Here is a 27,479-nt window from a genome sequence, read left to right as displayed (position 1 = left end):
TTTTGTGTAATAAAGTTTTATTAAAGTATAAAGGAGATAGAGAAAGCTTCTGACATAGGCATTAGAAGGGGGCAGAAAGAATACCCGCTTGCTAGTGTTAGCAATTAAATTATATACTCTCTAGTCAATCTAAAGAATGTCTGGAGGTTGTAAAGACCTCACCAGACCTACTCCCATAATTTACATTTTAAGATAACAGAATTAGCCAGAAGGTTTAATCTAGAGATTGTCTTTAAGCAGGATACATTATTGTTATATAATCCTAAGGAATGTGGAGAAAGAAAAAGTTTGTCCTTTTTTTCTCTGAGAATTCCAGACCCCTCTCTCCTTGGGGACCCCTAGACTCCTTATCAACCTGCCTAGGAAATGACTCTCTCATTCCCCCCTTTTCTTTTAGGAGAATTATGTTGTCTAGGGAAAAGGGGCGTCGTTCTCGTTCCATAACTACTTTTGAGCTGACAAGGGGCGTTGTCCCTAAATTGGTGAGGCAACATATTCTCCTAATCCTCATATTGAGGATATCTTATCCAGGGGCCCCAAATAGTAGTTGGAGGAAGCTACAGCAGTGGCAGGAGTTTGAGCAACCATTTGTAACTTAAAAGCTTTCATGTGGCTAGAAACAAATCCAGTTTTACAATTACAGATGCAAGCAACATAGTCATTAAAACAAGTTAAAATAGAAATTAAAAGTCACATTATGTCCATAGTTAAAGTGTAAAGTGTTGCACCAGTCCATTTTAGGGTTGGTACATGTCATCAGATGAAGAAGAGGCATCACATGTGATTGTTGTCGAAGGTATTCACAGACTTGGAGAAAGTCTTTTCCTTGAAGTGGGGATGTCTACCACGGGACGCCTTCTACTGACGAAGAGGGGAGCGCTCTGCAGACCCAGCAGTTAGACTGATTGTGGAATGCAGCATAGGAGTGAGCCCAGGACAGGAAGACATTGTCTTGAGGAGCCAACGGCAGACTCAGGATATTTGGAGTCAGCAGAAGTAAGCTCACATAGGTTATCAGGTCCATCTAAGAGGTACAAAGTCAGAGCACAGAAAGTAAAGACATAAAATGAAGTCACTTAATTTTGGTCAGGGTGCCACCTCTTAACTCAAGGATGATGTACCCATGAATCAATTTCTGGCACTTTGACAGCAGTGAGAGAAGAAAGAATAACCTGGTAAGGACCTTCCCAGAGAGGCTTGAGGGATGGGCCCCCAGATCCCAATGTTTTTATAAGGACCTCGGTTCTTGGCTCAAATAGAGGCTTGCTTGTCTCGGAGGCTGGGTCAGGCAGGAGTCGTCTCCCGGAGTTCTGTTAACGCCTGTTGAAGAGCTGAGAGCTGAGTTACATAATTAGTTAATTCCAAGGCTTCAGGGTCTATAACAATGTCTGTGAGTAAGGCCTTCCATAAATACATTCAAAGGGGGACAGTCCCTCCTTTTTGGGGGTAGTTTGAGCCCTCATTAAAGCTATGGTAGGACTTTAATCCATTTGTCCTGCGTCTCTTGAGTTAATTTGCGCAGATGTCTTTTGATAATGTCATTAGCTTTTTCAACTTTTTCGGAGGATTGGGGTCTCCAGGAACAGTGTAAGTGATATTTTATTTCTAGAGCTTTAGATACCCCCTGAGTTACAGCAGCTTTAAAGGCGGAGCCATTGTCACTCTGAAGGCTCCGTGGCAGCCCAAACCTGGGGATAATTTTATGGATTAAAATCTTTATAACTTCTTTAGCCTACGACAGGGAAAAGCCTCAATCCATCCAGTAAAGGTATTTACCCAAACTTGTAAGCAAGAATATCCATTAGCTTTTGGCACATGAGTAAAATCGATTTCCCAATCCTCTCTAGGATACTTCTCACTTCGTTGTAATCCAGATTTTGTTAGCTTTTCAGTCTTTAGGTTATTTTTTTGACAAATCTCACACCTTTTGATAATATTCTTTAAAGTTTTCATTACATTTTTATCTTTAAACAAACAAGAAACCATCTGGTAAGTACTCTCAGCACCCAAATGAAAACTCTGATGTAAACCCTTAAGAATTTTCCACTGAGCATTTTTAGGAATTATTAATCGTCCATCCTCGGACTGTAACCATCCTTTATCAGTAATCTTTGTTCCTCGTTTCTCATCCTTTTAATTTTTTCTCAGTATATTGGGGTTTTTCCTGTTCCACAGGACCTGTCCAGATCAAAGGCCACTTTTCTGGCTTGACAGTCAGCCAGATGATTACCTTCGGCTATTTTACTCCCATCCCTGCTGTGCCCTTTGCAGTGCATAACAGCTACTTCTTTAGGACAATATATAGCAGTTAAAAGTCTCTCAATCTCTCTGAAATGCTTAATAGGTTCTCCTGTTGCTGTTTTAAAGTGTCTCTCTTCCCATATTGCAGCATGAGCATGTAAAGTCAAATAAGTATACTTAGAATCTGTGTAGATATTTACCCGCTGCCCTTTGCTTAACTCGAGGGCTCGGGTCAGGGCCACAAGCTCCACTAACTGAGCACTGGTTCCCTGGGGGAGAGATTTTGCTTCCAAAACCTGTTCAGCAGTCACCACGGCGTAACCTGCTTTACGCTTTTCATCCTGAACAAAAGAACTGCCATCTGTAAATATTTCCATGTCAGGACTGTCTAATGGGGTATCCTTTAGATCTTCCCGAGCTGCATAAAGTTAGGAATTGAGAACAATCGTGATCAGGTGTTTCATTTTCCTTTTCAGGAAGGAAAGTGGCAGGATTTAGATTTCCACAAACTTTAAGCTTAGTTACTGGTCCTTCTAACAACAATAACTGATATTTAAGAAGCCTACTGTCTGTCATCCAAATATTAACCTTAGAATTTAAGATTCCACTCACATCATGAGAAGTCAGTACAGTAAGGTTTTGTCCATCAATTGTTTTTAAAGCTTCAGGTGCTAATAAAGCCGCTGCCCCAATTACTCTTAGGCAGTGGGGCCACCCATGTGAAACTACATCTAATTCTCTGTTTAGATAAGCAATAGGTTGCTGGTGAGGCCCTCGGGGTTGTGTCAAAACTCCCAATGCCACACCTTTTCTTTCAGTGACAAACAAATTAAATTTTGACCCTGTGGGCAAGCTCAGAGCTGGAGCTTGCAGGACAGCAGTCTGAAGAACCTTAAAAGTCTTTTGAGTTTCTGGAGACCAAACCAGTTTGTCGGTTTGGGCCTGCTGAGTTTCAGCTATAAGTTTATATAAAGGCCGGGCAAGTTCCCCATAACCCGGGATCCAAATGTGACAGTAACCTGTGATTCCCAAAAATCTTCTCAATTGTCTTAAAGTCATAGGTAGGAGGTGATTTAGTATAGGTTTAATTCTCTCAGGGCCTATGGCCCTAGTCCCTTCTGATATGATTAGGTCCAGATATCTAACCGATTGTTGACAAAACTGAGCCTTTTTTATTGATGTCTTGTAACCACAGCCTGCCAGAAAGTTTAAGAAATCTTCTGAGGCTCGCGAACAAGCTTCCTCTGTCTCAGCACAGAGCAAAATATCATCTACATATTGTAACACCACCGCTTCAGAGCTATTAAAGTTTTGTAGATCCCGTGACAAACTTTGTCCGAATAAGTGAGGACTGTCACGAAATCTCTGGGGGCAAAACTGTCCAGGTTAACTGAGAAGCTGGCTGCGTAGGGTCTTCAAAGACTTACTGAGAAATATTTGGCCCGTTCAGGAATTTCAGACAATAGAGTATAAGGATTAGCCACCACGGGGTGTAAAGGAACTACAGCCTCATTTATTATTTGTAAATCTTGAACTAGTCTCCATTGACCATTTGATTTTTTTATACCCAAAATAGGAGTGTTGCAAGGACTGTTACAGGGAATTAATAGTCCCTGCTCCTTTAAATTTTTGATGATGGGTTTTAACCCTTTCTTAACTTCAGGTTTCAGTGGATACTGCTTGTTATGCGGAAATACGTGTGGGTCTTTGAGCTTAACAACTACAGGAATAGCATTTTGTGCTTGACCCACAGATTTTCCATCAGCCCATACTCTAGGATTTACATTTTGTTCAACTAAAGGGAGAGAAAGGAAGGGCTCCGTATTCATGAAAACAGAGGCATGGACCTTGCTCAGTATATCCCTTCCCAAAAGGGGTGAGGGAGATTTTGGCAGGATCAGAAACTCGTGTGAAAACAGCACAGAACAATCCCGCTTCTGGTGCCCCTCCTTTGCACAGTAATAGTAAGCCCATCCCTTTTCACCTGGGCCCCTCTGGGCATTTTTCTCAGGCTGTTTAAGAACGTTTTTCATAGCCATGGCGAAGGCTTCCGCCTTTTCCTTTGTCTTTTTTTTTTGCCTTTTTTTCTTTTCCTCATATTCCCTACCATAATAAGACTGTCTGAGCCAGTTGTAACAGAGAATCTAAAGACTGATTTGGTCCATAGGCCTGTTTTAATAGCTTACTGCGGATATCTGGAGCCGACTGAGTGAGAAATCTATCCTTTAAGATCACTTTTTCCTCTTCACTTTCGGGATCAATCTCAGTGAATCTGCGAGGGGCTTCTCTCAGTCTATCTAGGAATTTACCAGGAGCTTCCTTCTCCTCCTATTCTATGTCTGCCAATTTGCCATAGTTTAAAGGCTTAGAACGCGCCTGCCTAAGTCCTTCAAGAATACATCTAACAAAATGACTCTGATCCCATCTTTCTTTAGCTGTGTTGTAGTCCCAGTCTGGTTCTATAGTTGGGACCGCCTGACTCCCAGTGAGGAGGGCCACTATCTCGTTCTCCCTCTTCCCTACTGATTTATTACCAAGCCATTCATCTCCATAAGCAACCGTTTTTCCCAAAACTCGAATCTTTGACTTGGGAGTCAGCGTTTGTCCCAAGATATACATCACATCCTTCCAAGTGAGGTCATAAAGCAGAGTAACACCTTTAAAAGCTCTAATATATTTTTCTGGGTCATCTAAATAGTCTCTCAGATCCTCCTTGATTCTTTGTATTTTTTGATAAGAGAAAGGCTTATTAACTCTCACAGACTGATTATTTTTCCCAGTGGGTGTTTCATAAAGAGGCAACAGCTTGTGTGGCTATTCCTCAGTCTCTCTGGCTGCTCTGCGCATATGATCCCAGGGATAGATTGGAGAAACCTGTTTTTCTTTTTCTCTCTGCCTCCTGTCCTCCATCTCATCTCTTACTTCGATGGTCTGAGTTTCTACTGAAACCAGAGTAGTCTGAGGTCGTACTGAGACAGGAGTTGTTTGGACCTCCATGTGGGCAGTTTGAATCCCAGTTTGGAGTCCCCGGTACAGGGGCAAAGTAAGAGGACAGGAGGGAGCTTGGGGATCAAATCTATTCCAGTTTTTCAGGATACAGTTCAAAGGAGTGAGGCTGGAATTGTTAGCTCCCATCTGTAAGAGAGAAAAAAAAGCGACCAGCGCCATTTTTTCTACCGGAGGCGTCCCTCCCTGCTCTAGATGGGGGTGTAGACAGACGTTACACCAAAAGCTTTTCCTTCCTGGTCGGACTTAGTCTGTCCCTTACCGATGCAGGTGCTGTACTCGTCCCTCCCGGTTCTACCACTGATGGGGTGGGGATGTACCAGGGGTAGACTTGATAGCATCCCTACTTGACGTCCAGCTCTTCCCCTTTAACCTTGTTTGCCTCTGATGTCACCCGGGGTGAATCAGAGTAACCTTCCGGAATGCCTCCCAAGCTAAGACCGCTGTGGGAAACATTCGTCACCTGAGTGCCTGTGCACGACCCTGAGTATTTCCTGACCACAATAAGACTGACACGAACATAAAACTGAGATGTTCTTTTCTAGCATCACCACACCATTATAACAGCCTCCTCTGATCCACTAAGAGCTGGCATTACCAAAGAAAAAAAACCCAGTGCAGTCCCAATCTGAGTAACCTTTAACCTCAGAGATGTTCTGGGAGCTAGAGCTCCATCTAGCTTCCGAACTTTCGATTCCTAGCGAGGCTAGGCGCTTTATTGGCCACCAATCCAAGTTTGGGACCTAAGCCACCGTACACAATAACAGTATAGATCACAAGTCCCTTGAAAGTCTATGATCCAGTAGATTAGGTTAGTACTTCTAATTCCCAAAGAGTTATGAAATGGTCAGAGACCGAAAAGTTTGACCGAGAAAGGAGAGTTCGGTCCACACGCTTTGCCCATTTCTGGTCGGTTCCCGAAGGAGACATTGGGCGCCTCTTGGCATTGGCAGGTCGGTATAACACCCCGACAGGTTTCTGCCATAAGCTGTATGAGATCACCGTGGAACCGCAGAGCAGGGCTCCTTACTTGCTTCATGCAGGGCATGCCATTCATTCACACAAGCACACGGTAGAGTTAGTAAAGCATGGCAGAAAACGTGTTCACTAAGAGAACAAAGAACTAAAGCTCCAAGCATCCTTACCCTGTCCTGAAGGATCCCGGACGAGCCCCCAAGATGAAAGGTTGTTGTTGAATCACGGGAATACACCGGGATTCTTGGCCCCCGGAGGAGAAGAATTCAATCTGGGGCCAGAGACGAGGCTTTATCGCTCAGAGCTTTTGTGTAATAAAGTTTTTTTAAAGTATAAAGGAGATAGAGAAAGCTTCTGACATAGGCATCAGAAGGGGGCAGAAAGAGTACCCGCTTGCTAGTGTTAGCAATGAAGTTATATACTCTCCAATGAATCCAAAGAATGTCTGGAGGTTGTAAAGACCTCACCTGACCTACTCCCATAATTTACATTTTAAGATAACAGAATTAGCCAGAAGGTTTAATCCAGAGACTGTCCTTAGGCAGGATACATTATTGTTATATAATCCTAAGGAATGTGGAGAAAGAAAAAAAGTTTGTCCTTCCTTCCTCCTTGAGAATTCCAGACCCCTCTCTCCTTGGGGACTCCTAGACTCCTTATCAACCTGCCTAGGAAATGACTCTCTCATTGGTAAATGGACATCAGAATGACGACAAACACTACCACGTTGCTGTGTTTAATTCCGAACCCTTATGGCTTCATATGAAACCTGGAAAAGCTCCCTCAGATTTCTATCCAATTTATCTCCAGTATTAATTCATTCATATCAATTAAAGAATACTCTCTGACAAATATTTTCTTCCATTTACTATATGCACAGGATTCCTTCCAGAAGAAATTCACAGACTTTGAACGAGTTTTGCACTCTGACTGAAGGAATCCCACATTGTTGCTATCACAGGACTTCTCTCAAGTATGAATTTTTTGGTGTTTAAGCAGGTTTGAACTTCTGTTAAAGGTTTTCTTACATTGCTTACATTTGAATGGTTTCTCTCCTGTATGAATCGTTTGATGTCGAGTAAGTGAGGAGCCACGGGTGAAGGATTTTCCACACTTAACACATTCATAGAGATTATTTGCAGAATGGAGTCCTGGATTTTTATTACTGTCTTCATGCTCACTGAGGGCTTTTCCACATTGATTGCCTTCCCAGGCTTTTGTTGCAGCGTGAATTTTTTGATGCTTTGTAAGGTTTGAACGTCGGTTGAAGCATCTTCCACATTCACTGCATTGATAGGGTCTCTCTCCTGTGTGAATGATCTGATGTCGAATGAGTGATGAACTGCGGCTGAAGGCCTTTCCACACTGATAACATTTATAGAAATTCACGGTGGTATGACTTTTGGGGTGCTGAATATCTGTACTCAGGCTCAAGGCACTCCCACACTTATATTCTGAATGCTGCTTACCTATTGAGTCTAAATTAAATTCAAAGTTAGTTTTAAGCTGATCACACTTTGGGGAATCCTTTCTCATAGGAATTCCCTGTTGTGTATCAAAAATTGACTTAACTGACTTAACATCAGTGCTTACCTTATTTTCACTATATTCAAAGTCTCCCTCCTCAGTGTACACTATATTAGGAATGAAAACTTCTTGTGGCAAATTTGTGTCCCAGGGTTCCTGATTCCTATATAACCAGTCATCACTGTTCCAGGCATCTACAGGAAAATGTTCACCTTCGGTCAATCTTGTCATAATCACTGCATGGGATGATTCTTCTCCAGAAATTCTCTGTTTTGGGACTAATTCCTGATTTTCTGAAATTCTCTCTCTGTCTAGAAATAAATAAAAAAATGCCATGAACTGGAAGGAAAATTGCTTAATTAGGAAAGGAATGCTAAGCCACATAATGGTATACACATATCTTATGGATCTTTAAATACAGAATTGAAATGTGAGGTGGGGTTAGAAAACAATGACTATAGAAGAAATAAATGAGATAAAAATATTAAAAAGAGGATGAGATCATAAAATATGAGGAGAGCTATTTAGGAATACTAAGGAGAATACACAGAACTTGGCAGAATATCAGTATATATACAGAGATGGCATGGCATATCACATTTCAAGCCATCACTGGTTCATAACTAGTCTGTAAGAGTTATACCTAATCTTGCTTTCTCCAATAACTTGTCTCTTTTAACCCAAGCTGTTTCAAAAAATAAGCCCTTCTAAAATACCAATTTAATCATTTCTTTAGGAACATGTCTAAATTTATAGGCCCTGTACCTTAACCATCTGAAAGCAAACCTGCAATCATAGTGCCCCTATTATCCTTATGGCAGCAATTATTCCCTGTATTTAACAGAGGCAGAAAGAACTGAAATATATGATAGCATGGAAACTATTCTTATTCTGGGCGCAAAAATCACTCCTGATTCTAAAAGTGCTCAAACATTTTTCTATGTGTTTCTTAGGACTCAAAACTTTACCTGATTCAGGTTGGGTTTTTCTCTTTTCAGCTCTTTAAGTTTCTGTATTTCTTTTGATAAAGTTTCACTTCCCTTCTCAAAATTCCTTTTCACTTAGTTTCTGTGTGTGTATATATATATATACACACACCCAGTAAACTGTGCATTCTAGCATTTCTTTAAAAATTAAATTTAAATGAACTTTCTTTCTCTTTTTCCACATAATTTCAGATATGTCTAACACTGTTGTTTTCCATGATTTATCAGTAGCTAAGTAAGATCTTCAGCTTTGCAGTTTCACAGTTTCTAGGACATCTCCGCTTGACTATTCCTACTCTGTTCCAAAACGCAACAAATGAGAGACTATCTCCCTCCATGTGGAAACAGCTTCCCTTGACATCCTCATTTTTGTTCCATGAGTCACTGGTCTTTTAACATTTACACTGGAGTTTATAAAGAAAACTTGAATAACCACGGCTCTTCATCTCTCACATCTAATCTGTCCTTAGGTAATACTGTTTTACTTGATGAAATGACTTTTACCTCAAAGCAGCTCCCACTGATACATCCAACTTTGTCAAGTATATATCAATTCAGCCTCCTTTAGTCTAATTTCTAGGAGCAATCATCATTTGTCTATACAATGCCCATGCTAGAACGTAGACTATTAAATCAGAGTGTCCCAGGGTGGAGCCCAGGCATATACTGGGAATCCTGACTGCAGTCTTCCTGTCTCCACCTCACCAGTGTATGTTGGATGTGTGGGAGCAGATAACCTGTTCCTTGAAGTCCCAGGTTTTCAGAGCAAGAGGAATCTCTTCCAAACCTGGACTTAATTCACAGAATGAGTTTCTGGACTTCAAACTTGATGCCATAATGAGATGACATCTGGGGAGAGAGTAAATGTAATTAACGAGGAAAATGAAGTCAATTTGTGGTCAGAGGACAAACTACAGCAGATCAAAATTATGGCACGTTCTCTGATATGCTCTTCAGAGAGAAGTGCAGGGTTTTTTAGTGTTTTTTTTTTCCTTCCCCGGGAATTTGGGCTGGTCCTGTCCCTGCTTAGCTAACAGAATGTAGCAGAAGTGATACTAGGCTACTTCTGGGCCTGGCCTTCAGAAGACTGACAGCTTCCAACTCCTCTCAGGAAGTTTCCTCTCAGAGCATGGCTGCTGTGCTGTGAGGAGCCCTTGCCTCAGGAGGCCAGGTACAGGTATTCTGGTCCACAGGACCAGCAAAATTCCCATGACAGCCCGCATCAACCTCCGGCTATGTGATGAGTCTTCCCATGACAGCCCGCATCAACCTCCGGCTATGTGATGAGTCATCCTGGCCATTCCATCCCAGTCAAGTGGCCAGAACACGGCATCCTCAGCCAACATCATATGCAATGTAAGAATTCCTAAGTCAACTCACAAAATTGTGAGAATTACTAAGATAACTGTTTTAAGTCACTAAGTTTTAGGATGATCTGTAAGAAGTAATAGATGATCAAAACCATAATTGTTCTAGCAGTATTTACTGAACAGCAAATTTCCTGGTTGTATTTCCCTAATAAGTATGTTCTCCTTACATTTGTACAACTCATTTTTCACATAAGTTTTTTACTCCTATTTAAAATATCACTTTAATGTATTTTGTTATTTTCAAGTCACTTAGTTCTAAGATGTAGAAAACCTACTAATATATTTTTATATCTGGCCATCTTACAAAATCCTTAACAGATATAATAATTTTGATACTGAGGATATATTTTGATAAATATAAGTGATGCCTAGCTGCATCACTTTTCAGTACACCAGAAACTAACACAACATTGTAAATCAACTACACACCAATTAAAAAAAAAAATAAGGAGTCTGTGTTTCTAACCCACACCACTGTTTTGCCTGTTCACATAAGAAAAAAAAAAGTCTGTGAATGAAAAGCAATGACTTTTTTTCTTCAAAGTTTAGCTGGTTTGTTGTCACCTCCTAACTATCAACTCAAACCCAACTCAAACTGGGTCATACATTATCTGTGTATTTAATGAACAGAAGCTTCTTACAAATGCCTCAGATCTGCCTGATTCTTACCAAAAACAGCTGTTCTTGGGATGTCTTGCTCCGTTATCCAACTTTCTTTCTTACTCTCCAACTTGGAGGTCTCAACTGGTTTGGAAAGTAGATGCTCTTTTCATGGGGAAAAGGAAACAAAGACATTTCAGGCATTTTTATAGGGAAGAGAATTCAATCCCAAAGTAGTAGTCTCTGAGATGCTAAAAGATAAGGCCAGTGAACCTGTGCATTTCTAGCTCTGCATCAGAAAGGACTTTGAATCACATTCAGCAAGAGCATCTGCTCTTGTTCCCAAAAGTTATTAGAAAATCTAAACCCAAACTCAAATATCCTCAACCACTTCAGCAGTCCTAGTTTTTAACAGAAGATGAAGAGACTACTGGGCTTCCCAGGTGGCGCTAGTGGTAAAGAACCCACCCAACAATGCAGGAGACATAAGAGATGAGGCTTGGATCCCTGGGTCAGGAAGATCCCCTGGAGGAAGGCATGGCAACTCACTCCAGTATTCTTGCCTGGAGAATCCCCATAAACAGAAGAGCCTGGCAGACTACATACAGTCCGTAGGGTTGCAAAGAGTTGGACACGACTGAAGCAACTGAGCACGCATGCATGAAGAGACTACTAAAGGGCAGATTAGGTAAATACACAGATACTACCTTTATGCAGTGAATTCAGGTTCCTATAGTTCTCCAGCATCACATGCCTGTACAGGTTCTTTACAGCAGGGTCCAGTTGCCCCCACTCTTCTTTGCTGAATTCCACAACCACATCTTCTAATTTCACTGGTTCCTAAAACATTAAGTTCCTATTTAATTAAAGGTCTCCAAAATATCAGTATTACTAGAGAAGAAATGAATTTGGAAAGAATAGGGTAGGTGGTCACAATATACAAAAATAATTGATAGGACAGTGTTGGGAGTTCTAAGTGGTAAAAATCAAGTTACATGAGGGCCTATCAACTTGGTACTCTGTGAGGGCTGCAAAAGGAAAATGAAGGGCCGTTCTAACTCTAGATGAGCTTATATTTTAATTGAAGAGAAAAAACAGTTGGAGTAACTGTGGAACAAAAAATTACTATAGAGTACAAATAACTTACACAAAGAGTTCAGAACAGGAAGAGTTTAAGGTAGAATTGTAGGAAATTTGTAATGAAGATGTAGGCTCTGCTAGAAGAGGGAGCATCTCTAATTAGGAAATGCAACCTTTTGATGCCTCATCCTTCAGGTCTCAGAGCCCAGTGTCACTCTGTTAAATACGTTTTTTTTTTTCCCTCTGATTACCCAACAAAGTGGTCTTCTTCCTAATCAGTCTACTGGGTTATGTTTATTTTTCTCTGTAATAATTATTACTATCTGCAATTATCTTATTTGCTTGTATTTGTCTGTCTACTTCTACTAGAATATAATCTCCATGAAGGCAGGTGTTTTGTTTTCTGTCATATTCCCAGCCCTTAGAAATGTTAGGCACTGCAAAAATACTTATTATAAAGGTCCTCATCCCATTAGTTGTTGCACTTCTCTGTTCAGCACTCTTAACCTTGTCCTTCTAGGCACCATCAGTCACACTGAAATACAAATCACACAAACCGTCCTCTACCTCAGAGCCAGTCTTTGTGAATAAGCTGTCTACATGTGTTCTGCCTACTTCCTCACTTTTCCTCTCCTCAACCCTCAACAATCTGGCCTCTGTTCGCATGCATGCGTATATCTCCTTGACGCTAAGAGAACAGACACTACTCAGCTGTACTTTCCTGAACTTTTGAAGAACTGAAATATGAAATGTACTTGAAAATGCTCATCCTTTGCTTTCAAGGTGACATCATATTGACCTGGTTTTCCTCTACAACTTTGGTCCCTTCATTTCAGTATCCTTTGAGGTTTCTTCTGCTCTTGCCTATTAACTGACATTGCTCAGGATTCTGCCCTTGGCTTTCTTCACTTTGAATTCTAAGCATTCCCTGGGGAGGCCCTATGCCTACAGTTTCAGTTATCATCTACAATCTTGAGGGCATAGATGCACAGAGAATATACAAAATTAAATATTTTCCAAAAAGTGTATCATCAACTAAAATGGGTCCAGTGTCCTGTGGCAGAGTAACAGTCATGCCCTTATGTTTGGCAAAAGTTCAAAGACCAAGAGAGAAAAGGCAGGATGTTTCAATAAAGACTGGAATCCTAATTTACCTGGGATTTGCCTGTTATTAAGTCAGCTTCCATTTTCTCTTTCTTGAAGCTCCCTTTCTGATGTAGGACAGAATCCTTGCAGGTTATACCTGAAGATGAAGAAAACATTAGGGAGAAATATTTTTCCCCAGAGAAACTTCTAATAATTACAGCAGTTTCACCATGCTACTTCAGAAGCTTGAAAAAAATGTCAAGTTCTACCAGCAACCAGAATCTCCAGGGGTGGGGCCCAGATTTTTATTTAATTCTTTATTATGATTTACTTTTTGACTGCACCATGCAGCATGCAGGATCTTAGTTCACTGAACCAGGGATGGAAACCACAACCCCTGCAGTAGAAGCGAGGAGTCTAAACCACTGGACCACTAGGGAAGTCCCTGATCTTATAGTTTTAAAAAGGTCTAAAAGTGATTCTGAGATTCTATTAGGGGTGGAGAACTACTAGATCAGAGAGAAGAGGGAAAATAGTACTTTGATGCCTCATCTGTGGTTATAGCAGATCAAAAAAATAATAACTATAATCTTGTCAAAACTAAATCCTAATTAAGGCTGAGCCACCACAGGCTGTAATTCTACTGGGAGCTAATGATATTTTACCTAACCAATCACTTCCTCAAAGACATTGGGGATTACTTTGCGCAAGGATTCTTTTCCTCTAAGTTGCTTTGTGTATACTACACACAGACTTAATGACTCTTCTATGACATAAAAATCTTTGCGGCAACCAATTCTGTTCTCCAGCCCTTTGGTGAGACATATATATATATATATACACCCAAGGGCTAGTTTCTAATGTTACTCCAAGATTCATTACTTACACCACTAATCCTCAAATGTCAGTCTATGGACCAATACTGGTCTGTAACTATTTCACCCTTATTGATTCAGGGTGAAATAAGAAAAAACAAAAACAATGCAAGAAATATTTATGAGACCGTTTTGTAAATAAAGGCAAAATTGAGGGGAAAAAACCCCAAAATTTCAGCAACATGCCATTTGAATGTTGCCAGTAAGATTATACTCTGTTAACTTTATTCAGGCCTATAACACTTTGTGAAACCCCAGTCCCATAATTCTTCAGACAGTGACTACTGCATTTTTTAGTCTTGTCATTCTTAGAAATATGCAAGATATATCTTGAAAAGATGCAAAAGCCTTAAATCAACCATCCTCCATTTTATCACTCTCACTGAGTACTATTTCCTTTCCATAACTCTTTTCCCTCCTGACCGCCTTTCTAAACCTTTACAACTGTGTTCTCTGAAACTCTTATGCCATTCAAAGAAAAATTCACAAATGAGTACATTCCCAAGCTCTTTTTATATTCTTTCTCCCTTTTAATTTAAAATGGATCTTGCCCACCAAACTCACCTCTTCTCATTCTCCACTACTATGGTCTTGGTAGTTGCTTAGATATAGTCATACTTTCTCCATCCCCACTTCCTCAAAAAGATTTTTTACTTGCTTGACATTTTTAAAATTACTGATTCAATCTCTTCAGCTATGGGTTCAGAATCAGTTTGGGTCATTTTGGAAAATTTTCTATTTCATCTAAGTTTTCACAGTGTCCTCTTTGATTTATGCAAGTTTAATAATAATCCCCCTACCTTTATTCCTGATCTCAGTGATTTTAGTCTTTTTTTTTTCTTGATCATTGTAGCTAAACTTTTATCAATATTGCTAATCTTCAACTTTTAAAAAATTTTATAAAGCCTATATTCTTTGTTTTCTGTGTCCACTTAAGTGTCTTTCATCAGCTTAGTGGTTAGCTAGCGATTCCACAGAGATTCCCTTAAATGCTTGAAACAGGGAGAGGAAGCCTGGCGTGCTGCAGTCCATGAGGTTGCAAAGAATTAGACATGACTGAGCGACTGAACTGAACTGTGGAGGGGGGAAAACCTCAAAACCATTCCCTAGCCTTTGTAGATGGGCTGTCTGCACAGGGAATGCCTTCAACATTTAGCCAGATAGTTATCACCTCTGCTTGAGCGGAGACTGAAGACTGGACAGAGGTGAGAATCAGGGAATCCTCAGGTCTTTTAGAACACATACCCAGCCTCCTAGATCTCTAAGAATTTGTAGGAGCTTTCAAATCCTTTACTCCCTAAAGCACCTTTCCTCCCAATCTTTTTGTTTGTCCCAACTGTTTATTTGCTGTTCTAGGTGGCAGTAGTTAATACAGTTTTCATTAAATGTTTTCAACAAATGCTAGCCAGTAGCCTCTCAGCCCTGAGAGGTCTGTGTATGCTTAGTCACTCAGTCCTGTCCAACTCTTTGCAACCCCATGGACTGTAGCTGCCAGGCTCAGTCCATGGGATTCTCCAGGCAAGAATCCTGGAGTGGGTTGCCATTTCCTCCTCCAGAAGATCTTCCCAACACAGGGATTGAACCCAGGTCTCCTGCATTGCAGACAGATTCTTTACTGTCTGAACCACTATGGAAGCCCTCCTGAGAGATCTAAGTTAAGTAAAAATAAAGGCAAACCCTTTAAGTGGATTCTTCAGGGATCCACAGCACGTTATAAGAAACCAAAAGCCTTTCCCAGTCCTGTATTACCCTGCAACCTCTCATTTCCTTCCCAACTAAACTTCTCAGGAATAGTCTATAATCATTATCACACTCTCACCTCATATTTCATTTTTTTTTTACCCATGTGATAGGCAGAATAATAGGCCCCTTGAAATATTCATGCCCAAACCCTTGGATAGTATGGGAAAAGGGATTCTGTAACATTAAAGATCTTTGAGATGAAGAAATGATTCTGGATTATCTGGGTGGTCTCAATCAAATCACATAGTTCTTGAAAAGCAGAGAACCTTTCCCAGCTGTGGTCAGTGAAACAGAGAAAGTGAAAGAATGAGTGTGAGCAACTGCATGTGTGCCAGCACACACCATGACAACAGAATGGAGTGTCAGAGAGATGGCAGTGTGTAAAGAACCCAGTTCACCATGGCCAGTTTGAAGATGGGGGAAAGGGAGCAGGAGACCCAAAAAGAAACTAAGAACTGCTGAAGCCTTGATTTTAGCCCAGACAGACCCACGCTGGACCACTGATCTAACCAACAATTTCAGTCAATTATTTTCAGTACTCATTTTTATAAGACTTTTTTTGGTTGCAACAGTGTTCAACAATCCCTTCTTTCAGATTTCTTCTTTCTTAGCTCAAGACACCAATCTTGCCTGGTTCTTTGACTTTCTGGATTACCTTTCTAGCCTGCTTACCTTATTTTGAGTTTTCTTATTTTTCTCAGTCCTTCATTTTATTTACTTTTTAGATAAAGACTAAATATAACTCCAACACCTATATCATCACTGTTTCTAATTAATAATTCTTAGTCAAATATCCAGTCAATTGCCTCACATGTTTGTTATAAGGTCCACACATTCACATGATCAGTTACATATCTTTCATGTTTCTTTTAATCTCTAAATCCCTCTTCCAGGCCCCTCCCTACTTCCTTAGAATTTTGTTCTAGAAACTGGATTGTCTTGCAGTTTGTGACAAATTAGATTTTACTAATGGCACTCCCATGGTATAGTTTAACACGTTCCTCTATCCTCGATCTATGTTTTCTCTAATGGTAGTTGAAGCTATGTGTGTGCTCAGTCGCTCAGTCATGTCTGACTCTGTAATCCCATGGGATGTAGCCCACCAGGCTCCTCTGTCCAGGAGATTTTACAGGCAAGAATACTGGAGTGGGTTGCCATTTCTTCCTCCAGGGAGTTATATCTATACCAACTCTTAAATACTGGGTCTTCCTAAGAATCTGTATTTCTTCTACTCCTGTTCATACCTATAAGTTTACATATTTTTCCTTCTTGATTTTAGTGCAAAAAGACCCACTAATTTACAGACATTTAGGACTATAATTCATATTGTTTTAAGTAATAAAATTAATGGTAACATGTTATAGCAGCAACAAAAACTACTAAACTTCTACTAAAATGGCTTCAACATTAAAGCCAAATTGTTAATTACATATTAGATGGTTCATTGTGGCTGTCGCACAAAGACCTCAAATTCAATGTGTCACATAATTAATATATCAATCTCTCTTCCAACAAAATCTGTTATTTAACACCCCATTCATGCAAGCCAGAACATTTATCCCATTCACAGATAATATGTAAATCCTTCAGGTTCAGTCTCCTGTTTTCCCAATGCTTCCTTATTCTCTAACACTTGATCTACTACAATAGCTCCTAACTGGTTTTCCTATTTTCAGAGCTCTCAGTGCTGTCCTTTATTGCAGATGTTAATAAACTATTCCTATAAAGATCCAGATTATAAATATTTTATTTTGGCTTTGCAGGCCATACAGTCTCTGCTATAACAATCAACTCTAGTCATAGCAGGAAAGCAGCTATAGACAAAATGTAAACAAATGGGATGTACCCGTGTTCCAATAAAAATTTATTTCCAAAAACAGCTGGCCTGTGGTCATGGTCTGCTGACCCCTGCTCTACAATGAAACCAACAGAGTGTTTTTGAAAGGCAAATCAAATTGTTTTACTCCCCTACTCAATCTCTGAGTTCTCAGTTCAGCCTTCCTAGTATAGTAAAGTTCTTTATGATCTGGCCCTTGACACCATTCAGCTTCAGAAAAAGTTACTATGCTAAGTGAAATAAGTCAGACTGAGGAACACAAATACTCTATGATATCACTTACATGTGAAATCTAAAAAATACAACAAACTACTGAATATAACAAAAGAGAAACAGACTCACAAACTAGTGGTTACCAGTGGGAAGAGGGAATAGGGGAGTAGAGGGGTAGAGAATTAATAGGTAAAAATTATTATGTATAAAATAAGCTACAATGATATATTATACAACAGAAGGAATATAGCCAATATTTTATAATGACTATAAATGGAGTATAATCTTATAAAATTGTGAATCACTATATTGGAAGGACTGATACTGAAGTTGAAGATCCAGTACTCTGGCCACCTGATGCAAAAAGTGAATTCACTGGAAAAGACCCTGATGCTGGGAAAGATTGAGGGCAGGAAGAGAAGGGAGTGAGAGAGAATGAGACGGCTGGATAGTATAGCAAACTCTGGGAGACTGTTAAAGGTCAGGGGAGCCTGGCATGCTGCAGTCCACAGGGTTGCAGAGTCAGACACAACTTAGGGACTAAACAATAACATATCATAAATCTCCCACTTATATAATATTGTACATCAACTATATACAAATAAAAAAATTTTTAAGATAATTTTTCCTCATATGGGAGAGGGTCAACTATTCTACCTCCAATTTTCTATATTCTCACCTTCATCTTCAAGCATATCAATCACATCCTGTATGAGGCTCACCACTTCTTTGCTATTCTTCGGATGTTGTAAATTCACCCAAGTCCTGACTTCTTCAGGGAGAATTGTCAGGAACTGCTCCAGCACCAATAGCTCTAGAATCTGCTTCTTTGTATGAATTTCTGGTCTCAGCCACTGAAGACTGAGCTCCCAAAGTTGGCTCAGGGCTTCACGAGGCCCAGACACTTCCAAATACTGGAAATGCCTGAATTTCTGACGAGAGGCCTCACAGTCATCTGTCTCCATGACTGCGATGGTTTCCTGCTGCCAAGACGTATCTGCTCTCAGGACCTCACTTTGTTCATGAGGAGTCAGGTTATGAGGCTTTGAGATAGTCATCAGCTTGCTCAAAGGCTGCATCCTCCTCCACAGAACTCCCACTGCAGTTCAAATTTGTCTTACCAGAAGATTCTAATAATTCTCAGGCTGGGGCTAAGCACTTGTGTACAATGTATATATGCAGTGAGAAAAGTTCCAGGAGCTTCAGACACACAGCCAATATTCAGGTAACTGAGAAACTGGGGGGAAAAAAAAAAAAAGACATAAATGAGATCTAGGCCAAAAAGTATATTCCCAGACTATAATAATTAAAAGTTTTCATTTGTTAGGATTTGCTATGAACCAGTCTGCAATGTGCAACAGGGAGATCTTAGGCTCAACCCAGCATTCAAGACTTATAAGTCTACCACACATCATATTTGGCGCCAGCTACTAAGAAGGCTACTAGACAGAAAACAAAGCTTGCTAGCAGAGGACTGAGGAACTAGAATTTTTCTTCAGTGGGAGTTCTCACAGAGTATAGCTCAAGTGCAAGGCAATGTGGCCCATGCAGGTTGGGCAGAAAGCATCTTGACTGAAAGGTTCCTTCCACAGGACCGATATCTAACAACTCTACAAGTGAAGCTCTCAGAGCTCCCCAAAAGAGCATGCCTGATTATAAGAGTCACTACAGTCAGAGAAGTTCAGATCCAACTTTCCATCTGGTTTACAGTTCTCCCAGTCCAGATGCAATTTACCATTCAGGAGTCATGTTTATTGTAAGCCACTAGGCTAGTGGTTCTCAGGTGCAATTCTGCCAACACAGAAAATCTGGCAATGCCTGGAGACAGTTCTGATTGTCACAAGTGGGGGCTGTTACTGGCATCTAGTGGGTATAGCAGGGAGGCTGCTAAACACCCTGCAGTGCACATACATCCCCTTATAAAAAATAATTATCCAGCCCCAAATGTCAATACTTCTGAAGTTAAGAAACCCTGATATAGTCAATATATAGTAGTTAAGAGTATACACTTTGGAGTCGTAGACATGAGGTTAAATCCAGACTGTACTAGTTACTACATGTATGAACCTGAGCAAATTGTTTAGCCAAAGTCTGAGTTTTCTCAACTGTAAATGAATGTAACAAAATCTGTCTGATTGAATTATAGGGATTAAAAGAACACTCACCTCACTTCTCAGCAGATAGTAAGCATTCAATAGATTATCATATATTATCATATACAACACAGATATGTCTGCCTATAAGTATACCTTAGAATCTGGCCAAAAGTTTATGTATAAAAGTATTTCCTGACCTCATCTACTGGCAATGTCCACCTGAATAGATCAATCAACATTCAAGTAAGGATTAATAAACAAAGTAGGGGAAGGATATATGAAGGCCTTTGAAATGATGGTGCAATAGAAGGAAAAATACACAATGCGAAAGAGGACAAGAAAACATTTTAGAATACGACATTCCAGGGGGAAAAAGAAAAGGAGTTTGGAAATAAGCAGAATCCATAAGACTTAAGGCATAAGAAAACATGCTCCAGTTGATAGTTATTTTCCACGAAGGCAGAAATGAACAATTCTGATACTGATATACACTGTGCTGGAACTAAATAATAAGTAAATGGAGTGCAGTTTCTGAGAGCCAGGTTTCTCAATGTTTGAGTGGGAGTTTTCAGATAACCAAGGGAAGGAGGCCAAATGATCCATGTGGTAATGAATTAGAGCTGGAGATATCAGTATGAACTTATGTTTAGCTTAATACAGTTAAAGAAGGTTACATATAGAAATATTTACAGATATATGACTACATAGGGGTTAGTATACACACATATATTTCCTTGCTCTGTCAGCAGAGTAGGCATAGAAGAACACTTAACTCCCAGATCTTGGTTTCTAAAACCATTCTTCAGTAAGAGGAACCAGAGTTCCATGGACAAATGGATGCTTTGAGGACTGGGGTAGTGAAAGGTTGTTGCTGAAAGACCTGGGGGTTCTTGGCCTCTGGAGGAGAATTCAATCCAGGGCCAGAGACAAGGCTTGATCTCTCAGAGCTTTTGTGTAAGTTTTACTCAAGTCTAAAGGAGATAGAGAAAGCTTCTGACACAGACATCAGAAGGGGGTAGAAAGAGTACCCCCCCTGCTAGTCTTCAGCTGGATGTTATATAGTCACTAGCAGTCTGTTAACGAAAGAAAGGAATGTCTTAAAACTCAGAATGGCACCAGGCCCCTCATCCATAAAATGCATTTTGGGATAATCTTGGCACCAGATGATTCATCCCGGGCCATAAAACGATTGACTTGAATCTTGTGGATGGGCAGATTACCATACAAATAGTTTCGTTTACATAGATTAGGGGAACAATATCTGAGTATAACATACTGGTTTGTCAAGTAGGTTCTGAGCCATTAGGCGGAAAGGACTTGAGGACAGAGTCTGGGGTAAATGCATAGTATATTAGCATAGCTTAAGAGAAACATTTCCATAAGAAAAACGCATTGGTTAACTCACGGTGTGAGAATAGTTAACTTCAGGTGAAACCAGGTGTCATTATGGCAACACATTATTTTAAGAGAAACCTCCTTTTAAATTTGTATAAAGAAGGAAAAAATACACTAGTTTGTTTCCTCCTGCCGCTTAAGAGAGATAAAAACGTCTTACACTTGCAGCCTATTTCCTCCATTTGGAGACCCCTGGCCTTCCTGCCTGTTACCCTCTCAGTAGGAAATATATAAGATGAATCTGGCACATCTTAAAGTGCCAGAAAGAAAAGAAATGCTCAGAAACAAAACAAAACACATTTACTGGGGCATGTCAAAGGCACACAGAAGCTAAGTGAAAGAGCTCCCAATGGCCAAAGCTGGAGCAGCATGAACAAGTGAATGAAGTAATACTGGATTATAACGCAAACTATAAAATAAATACCCTTAAGCCACACTAATATACATGACTGAATCAACCAATAAGTGTGGAAGAATACACAAATCTCCCACAAGAAAAAGTCCAAATATTTACGTACTCAGCCCTCCAGGAGGTAGCGCATAACTCTCCATTGAGTGTGGGCTCTTTGTAGTGATTTCCTTCCAAAAGAGTACACTATGGAGAGGGAGAAAAGTGCATTTATAGTGGAGAAAGGGCTTCCCTGGTGGCTCAGACAGCAAAGAATCTGCCTGCAATGCAGGCAACCTGTGTTCAATTCCTAGGTTAGAAAAATCCCCTGGAGAAGGGAATAGCTACCCACTCCATTCTTGCCTGGAGAATTCCATGGACAGAGGAGCCTGGTGGGCTATAGTCTCTGGGGTTGCAAACAATCAGACATGACCGAGCAACTAACACACACACACACAGGAGAAACCTCACAAACGCTATTTCAACCAGGTGACAAAGGGTAACATCAATAGTGGTAAGTCACATTGACAGTATGTTTCCTTGAGACAATGTGGTGGAAATAGCACTTTTCTCTCTGTGATCTCCCTTCTCTAAACCAATAACTCCAATCTAATCATGAGAAAAATAATCAGACAAATTCTAATAGATGGGCTTCCTTTAAAATACCTGACTTATACTCCTCAAAATTGTAAAGGTCATTAAAGGCAAGTTTGACAAACTGTTATAGCCAAGGAGCTTAACGATATAAAACAAATAAACAAAATATGGCATCCTGGCTGGGACCACGGATGAGAAAAAAGATATTAGGTAAAAACTAAAGAAATATGAATAGAGTATGGGCTTCAGTTAATGTATCAATATTATTTCATTAATTGAAATATAATAAATAGTATTTCATTATCCCATTAATTGAAACAGGTGTACCATACTAATTTGTCACTAATAGAGGAAATGGTTTGGGTATATGAAACTGTACTTTCCTGTAAATGTAAAATTGTTCTAAAACACAATCTTTATTTAAAAAAATAAGAAGACACTTGCCTGATGTCTACAGATTCAAAAGGATGTATTGTAACAAAAGAGAATTTAAAATCCTGTTGGTAAAACAGGAATGAGATGAAAGTAAGTATCAAAGTAGATTAGCAGACTCAAAATCTTGACTGGAAGCAGTAGAAAGCAGAAGTGACACTTCATCGAACCAATGATACGACAGAAAAGCCTAAAAATGTCTCCCAAAATATGGAGGAAAAGGGAGAAAAAAAATTTACAGTAAAAAGTAAAACAGGAGAAAAAAATTTCAAATCAAAGTGATCCATGCACATGGCAAAAGGAAAACAAATGGCGCATGAGAACTTTTATGATAAAAATCAACCATTTCCATCTTACCTTAATTTCTATGTCCAGATTTACTCCACAGAAGTGGTTTGTTTTTTTTTTTTAACTGATGAAAGCTTTTATGTTTTTTTCTTTGAGTTACGGGGGATTTCTTTCACTTTGAAGAATTTATTTTTATGAAGAAACAAAAAATGTTTCTACTAGTCACTTTAAATTTATAAACTATTCCTTACTGATGGTTCTCTTCCCATAGCATTGTGCTTGTACAGTTACAATATCATTTCAAATTTCTCTGAAGATTTTCCTGTTTCCTAAATTCCCTTTGATTCTGTGATCAAGGTTTTTAATCATCATGGTTTTTAGACATCTAGTGTTCCCCAGTTTTCTGCTCATATTTAAGAATAAAGCGTTAGGTTGATTATTCTAGATTGTCATATGAATTTCTACTTCTTCTGTATCAATAGACTGGTTTCCTAATGGGTATTTGCCCTGAATGGGAGACTTACCAAGAGCTATGTGAATATCTTGTCACCCTGCTTATTTAACCTAAATGCAGAGTATATCATGAGAAATGCTGGGCTGGATGAAGTACAAGCTGGAATCAAGATTGACAGCAGAAATATCAATAACCTCAGATATGCAGATGACATTGCCCTTACGGCAGAAAGTGAAGAACTAAAGAGCCTCTTGATGAAAGTGAAAGAGGAGACTGAAAAAGCTGGCTTAAAACTCAACATTCAGAAAACGAAGATCATGACATCTGTTCCCATCACTTCATGGCAAATAGATGGGGAAGCAATGGAAACAATGACAGACTTTATTTTTGGGGGGCTCCAAAATCACTGCAGATGGTGACTGCAGCCTTGAAATTAAAAGATGCTTGGTCTTTGGAAAAAAATCTATGACCAATCCAGGCAGCATATAAAAAAGCAGAGACATCACTTTGCCAACAAAGATCCATATAGACAAAGCTATGTTTTTTCCAGTAGTCATGTACGGATGTGAGTTGGACCATAAAGAAGGCTGAGCACCAAAGAATTGATGCTTCCGTACTGTGGTGCTGGAGAAGACTCTTGAGAGTCCCTTGGACAGCAAGGAGATCCAACCAGTCAATCTGCAAGGAAACCAGTCCTGAATTAGACTGGTTGCTGAATTGGACTGATGCTGAAGCTGACACTCCAATACTTTGACCACCTGATGCAAAGAACTAACTCCTTTGAAAAGACCCTGATGCTGGGAAAGACTGAAGGCAGGAGGAGAATGGGACGACAGAGGATGAGATGGTTGTATGGCATCACTGACTCAATGGACATGAGTTTGAGTAAACTCTGGGAGTTGGTGATGGACAGGGAGGCCTGGTGTGCTGCAGTCCATGGGGTTGCAAAGAGTTGGACGCGACTGAACTGAACTGATATGAATATCAGTGAGACATACACATTGGCAGGCTTTGATTTAGGGTGAGAGGAGGAGCTGGCTGTCAAGCTATGGGCTCCCTACACAACAGAGTGAAAAGATTTTACTATAAAAAATGTCAACACCAAAGCTAAAAGTCTTTGTTATCCTCAGATGGTTTATTCAATTTATTTAGGAAAGAACCTTTTGTGGGAAGAAGGTGCTGGAGCTAAACTGCTTCTCTATGCATGTGAAAAGAGGGCTGGGAGTTTGGGGAGATAACTGGAATAGATGTTTCACATGTAACCCTTCACTCAATCCCTATCTTCTTTTTGACTCGGCCTGCCTGCTCTGTTGAAAGTTTAAGATTCACACAGGCAGATGAGTTTCCACCTTCACTGTGGTCACCTCCTAGCATATTCTAAGTGGTAGCCTTTGCTAAACTGTTTCTTTAAACCATATTTTCACTGTCTTGTAGAAATATTTGAAACCATTTATATACTCGTTAAGATCCCCATTAAATGGGGACACAGGGCAAAGTGGATCAACTGAGGAAAGAGTCTTTGATCCAACACAAACCTTCTCCAAAACTTTAGGAATGTATGGGTTTATTAAAAAAAAAAAAACAGTTCCAAGTGCTGAAGAGATATCACTCACTGAGTTTCAGCAGAAGAATGAACTATGGGCCCAGACACTTTAAGAATTAACAATATACAAGGAGAAAAAAGAGAAACAGTTCACAGATCACATGTTAAAAACAATAACCAAGGGAGCATTAAAAAAAAAAAAGTAAATTTAACAAACAAGAATATCCATTGTAATGATAAATGCACTGAGTAAAAATTTAACTCAATTACATAAAAACTCAAGAGACATCCAATAGAACTCCAAAGCTTAAAGGGATGATTACAAAAATAACAAGCAAATGTAAACAATAAAATATGCAGGGATAAACTGAATTAAGATATATATTGAACTGAAAGCTCAAATGAATGAAATTACACGAGGAAACTTTTAAATGATTGAAGGCACAACTCATGACATTATGACAACTACTATCTGTATCAAATCACATAACTGAAATATATTTATAGCAAAACTTTCAGATAAGAGAGGCAATCAATAATAGCACAATATAAATAGGAGACTAAGACAACTTTTTCAGTCCTTAGCAAATAAACTAAAATTAACAGCACAGTGGACATGAATACGCTTACTTTGATATATAAAACCAGATAGAATGTAATTTCTATTCAAGCTTTTATGAGAATGCTTAAAAAAGCCGCTACTTATTAAGGTACCAAAACTCTTCAATAAACAAAAGGTAAACAAAAGTTGTACAACCACATTTATTATCAGAATGAAAACTAGCTCTTAACACCATGTAGAAATAGAAAAAACAATTTCAACTACTTTGAAATTTAACGTTTGCTTCTAAAACACAACTCAAATTAATTAAAAAACACTTCAAACACCGCACTTCAAAATCTATATAGCACAGCTCAAGTTCTACTGTTAGGAAATAGTGAAACTTTACATATATAATTAAACAAGAATGAGATGAACTACACATTCAACTCAAAGAGAGAAAAAGCATCAAAATACACTAGGGATTTATAGATTAAAAATTAATAAATTACTCAGTATAAATAATTATAGAGCTACGAGGGCAGGTTAGAGATGCTCAGGATGACATGCTGGCTCTTGAAGATTTCAAAGGAGGAACAGTCTGGATGATAAACGGACCAACGTACCGCCATACTGCAAGTAGCTTAAGTGGTCTGTTTAAGGGACGAGCAATGGAATAGTCAAGAACTGTTGAAGTTTAAACTCTAAAGTACTCAACAGACACCTTTAAGGACGATGGTTAACTCAGGATGAAGAGTTAAGGCGCTAGGAAGGGCGCAGTAAGGCGCAGGTGACAGGAATCTGGGAGTTAGATTAAATAGCCAGCTGACACAAGTTCAAATGATTCTACAGCGTCAAGGAACTGGAACAGACGCTAATTATGAGGAATAGGTAGTATCTGTAAGAAGGGTTGTTTTTAATCCAGTACGTCATAGGCAGAGCAATACCCCGAGGTAAGGAGAATCTTATCTTCCGAGATTAGCTTGTAAAAAGGAGCATAAAGCAGTGTGTCAATAAGCATTTGAATAAAGAGAATGCTTACAAAAGCCGCTATTTTATTAAGGTACCAAAAAATTCTTCAAAAAACAAAAAGTAAATAAAAGTTGTACAAACCACGTTTATTACCAGAATGAAGACTAGATCTTAACACCAAGTAGAAATAGAAAAAACAATCTCAACTACTTTGAAGTTTAACTTTTGCTTCTAAACCACAACTCAAATTAAAAACACTTCAAACACTGCACTTCAAAATCTATATAGCACAGCTCCAGTTCTACTGTCAGGCAATGGCGAAGCCTTACGTATATAAACAAGAATGAGATGAATTACACATTCAACTCTAAAGTGAGAAAAAAACAAAAAATAGGGATTTATAGATTAAAAATTAATAAATTACTCATTATATTTACTACTAAATATAAAATTACTAAGTTACTTTCAGCGCGTGGCCAGGAATGACTGAGAAAGCAAGGCAAGTTGGAATGAATTTTCCTCCATTGATCTGGAATCCACGACTCACTCCAAAATCAAGCTGCGCATGCGCAAGATATATTTACCAGGGTAAGCGCCTGAAGACCGCCCGCATCGCAGAACTGAAGGGGAGACAGGGGATCTGGACGTGGAACCTAGCCTTGCCCACCAATACCCTGCTTACTTCTCTCCCACGCGCTGACTTCCTTCCACAGCCCAGGCCTCCACCCCTGTCTGGTCGCGCCCTCCTCCAGCGTCTCTAGCAGAAACTGCAGAGCTGGAATCCGAGCAACTGCAAACAAACCGGAGGCCCGTGCGTTCCGCCTGGATGCCTTCTAGCGAGATTCCCAATTCCACTCACCCGCCTCCTCACTGCCCGCTGAGCCGCGTGATACCTGCAAGTACCGCTCCCAGCCAGGGCTGGGTTCAGTCACACCCAGGAGCCACTTCAGAGGAGCCGCACAAGTCGCCCGCCCGGTCGGGGAAGGGAGCTTGCGTTGGTAAACACTCCAGAACTGAAGTACCGTGGGTCACACTTGACCGTTACTCGCCGGCGCCGGTTCTGTACCTCTTAAATTCCAGGAGCAGGCCGGCACACCTGCACATGCTCACCAGGCTTGGCTGAAGCCCCCAGCAGCACCCGCGACCCATTTGTAAAGTTGATCAGGGGGTGGGGCCTCTCCCAGACCCGCCCCTTTCCCAGGCCCCTCCCACTTTGTAGTCTTGAGTCCAACTA

The 27,479-nt window shown here is 39.9% G+C and overlaps 1 protein-coding gene across 5 annotated transcripts; it reads right to left on the bottom strand.

The window, feature by feature from the left end:
* ZNF215 (zinc finger protein 215) lies at positions 1 to 27,479 on the bottom strand. Of its 5 annotated transcripts, XM_027563168.1 has the most exons (7): positions 27,139 to 27,470; positions 18,219 to 18,776; positions 12,940 to 13,028; positions 11,413 to 11,545; positions 10,775 to 10,870; positions 7,816 to 8,060; positions 1 to 1,024 (listed from the first exon to the last, which is right to left on the bottom strand). In XM_027563168.1, exons 2-7 carry the CDS (start codon positions 18,616 to 18,618, stop codon positions 842 to 844), a joined length of 1,146 nt encoding a protein of 381 aa, XP_027418969.1. In that variant the 5' UTR covers positions 18,619 to 18,776; positions 27,139 to 27,470; the 3' UTR covers positions 1 to 841. The 5 variants fall into 5 exon arrangements, with proteins under 5 accessions (XP_027418969.1, XP_027418964.1, XP_027418965.1 ...); XM_027563163.1 differs by lacking the exon at positions 1 to 1,024 and having other exon boundaries at positions 6,836 to 8,060; positions 27,105 to 27,479; XM_027563164.1 differs by lacking the exon at positions 1 to 1,024 and having other exon boundaries at positions 6,836 to 8,060; positions 27,139 to 27,479.

Source organism: Bos indicus x Bos taurus, chromosome 15, assembly GCF_003369695.1.
Source record: "Bos indicus x Bos taurus breed Angus x Brahman F1 hybrid chromosome 15, Bos_hybrid_MaternalHap_v2.0, whole genome shotgun sequence".
Taxonomy (NCBI): Eukaryota; Metazoa; Chordata; class Mammalia; order Artiodactyla; family Bovidae; genus Bos; species Bos indicus x Bos taurus.
The sequence above is the reverse complement of the archived record's forward strand: the minus strand, read 5'-3'. Positions and strand labels throughout refer to the sequence as shown.

Excerpts from the sequence above, each read along its gene's own strand:
- ZNF215 (XM_027563163.1), bottom strand. The coding sequence starts at position 18,618 with ATGCAGCCTTTGAGCAAGCTGATGACTATCTCAAAGCCTCATAACCTG. Across the intron at positions 10,871-11,412 it reads CCTGAATTCACTGCATAAAG|AGCATCTACTTTCCAAACCA; the intron begins GTAGTATCTGTG and ends CCCCATGAAAAG. Across the intron at positions 8,061-10,774 it reads CCCAAGAACAGCTGTTTTTG|ACAGAGAGAGAATTTCAGAA; the intron begins GTAAGAATCAGG and ends ATTTATTTCTAG.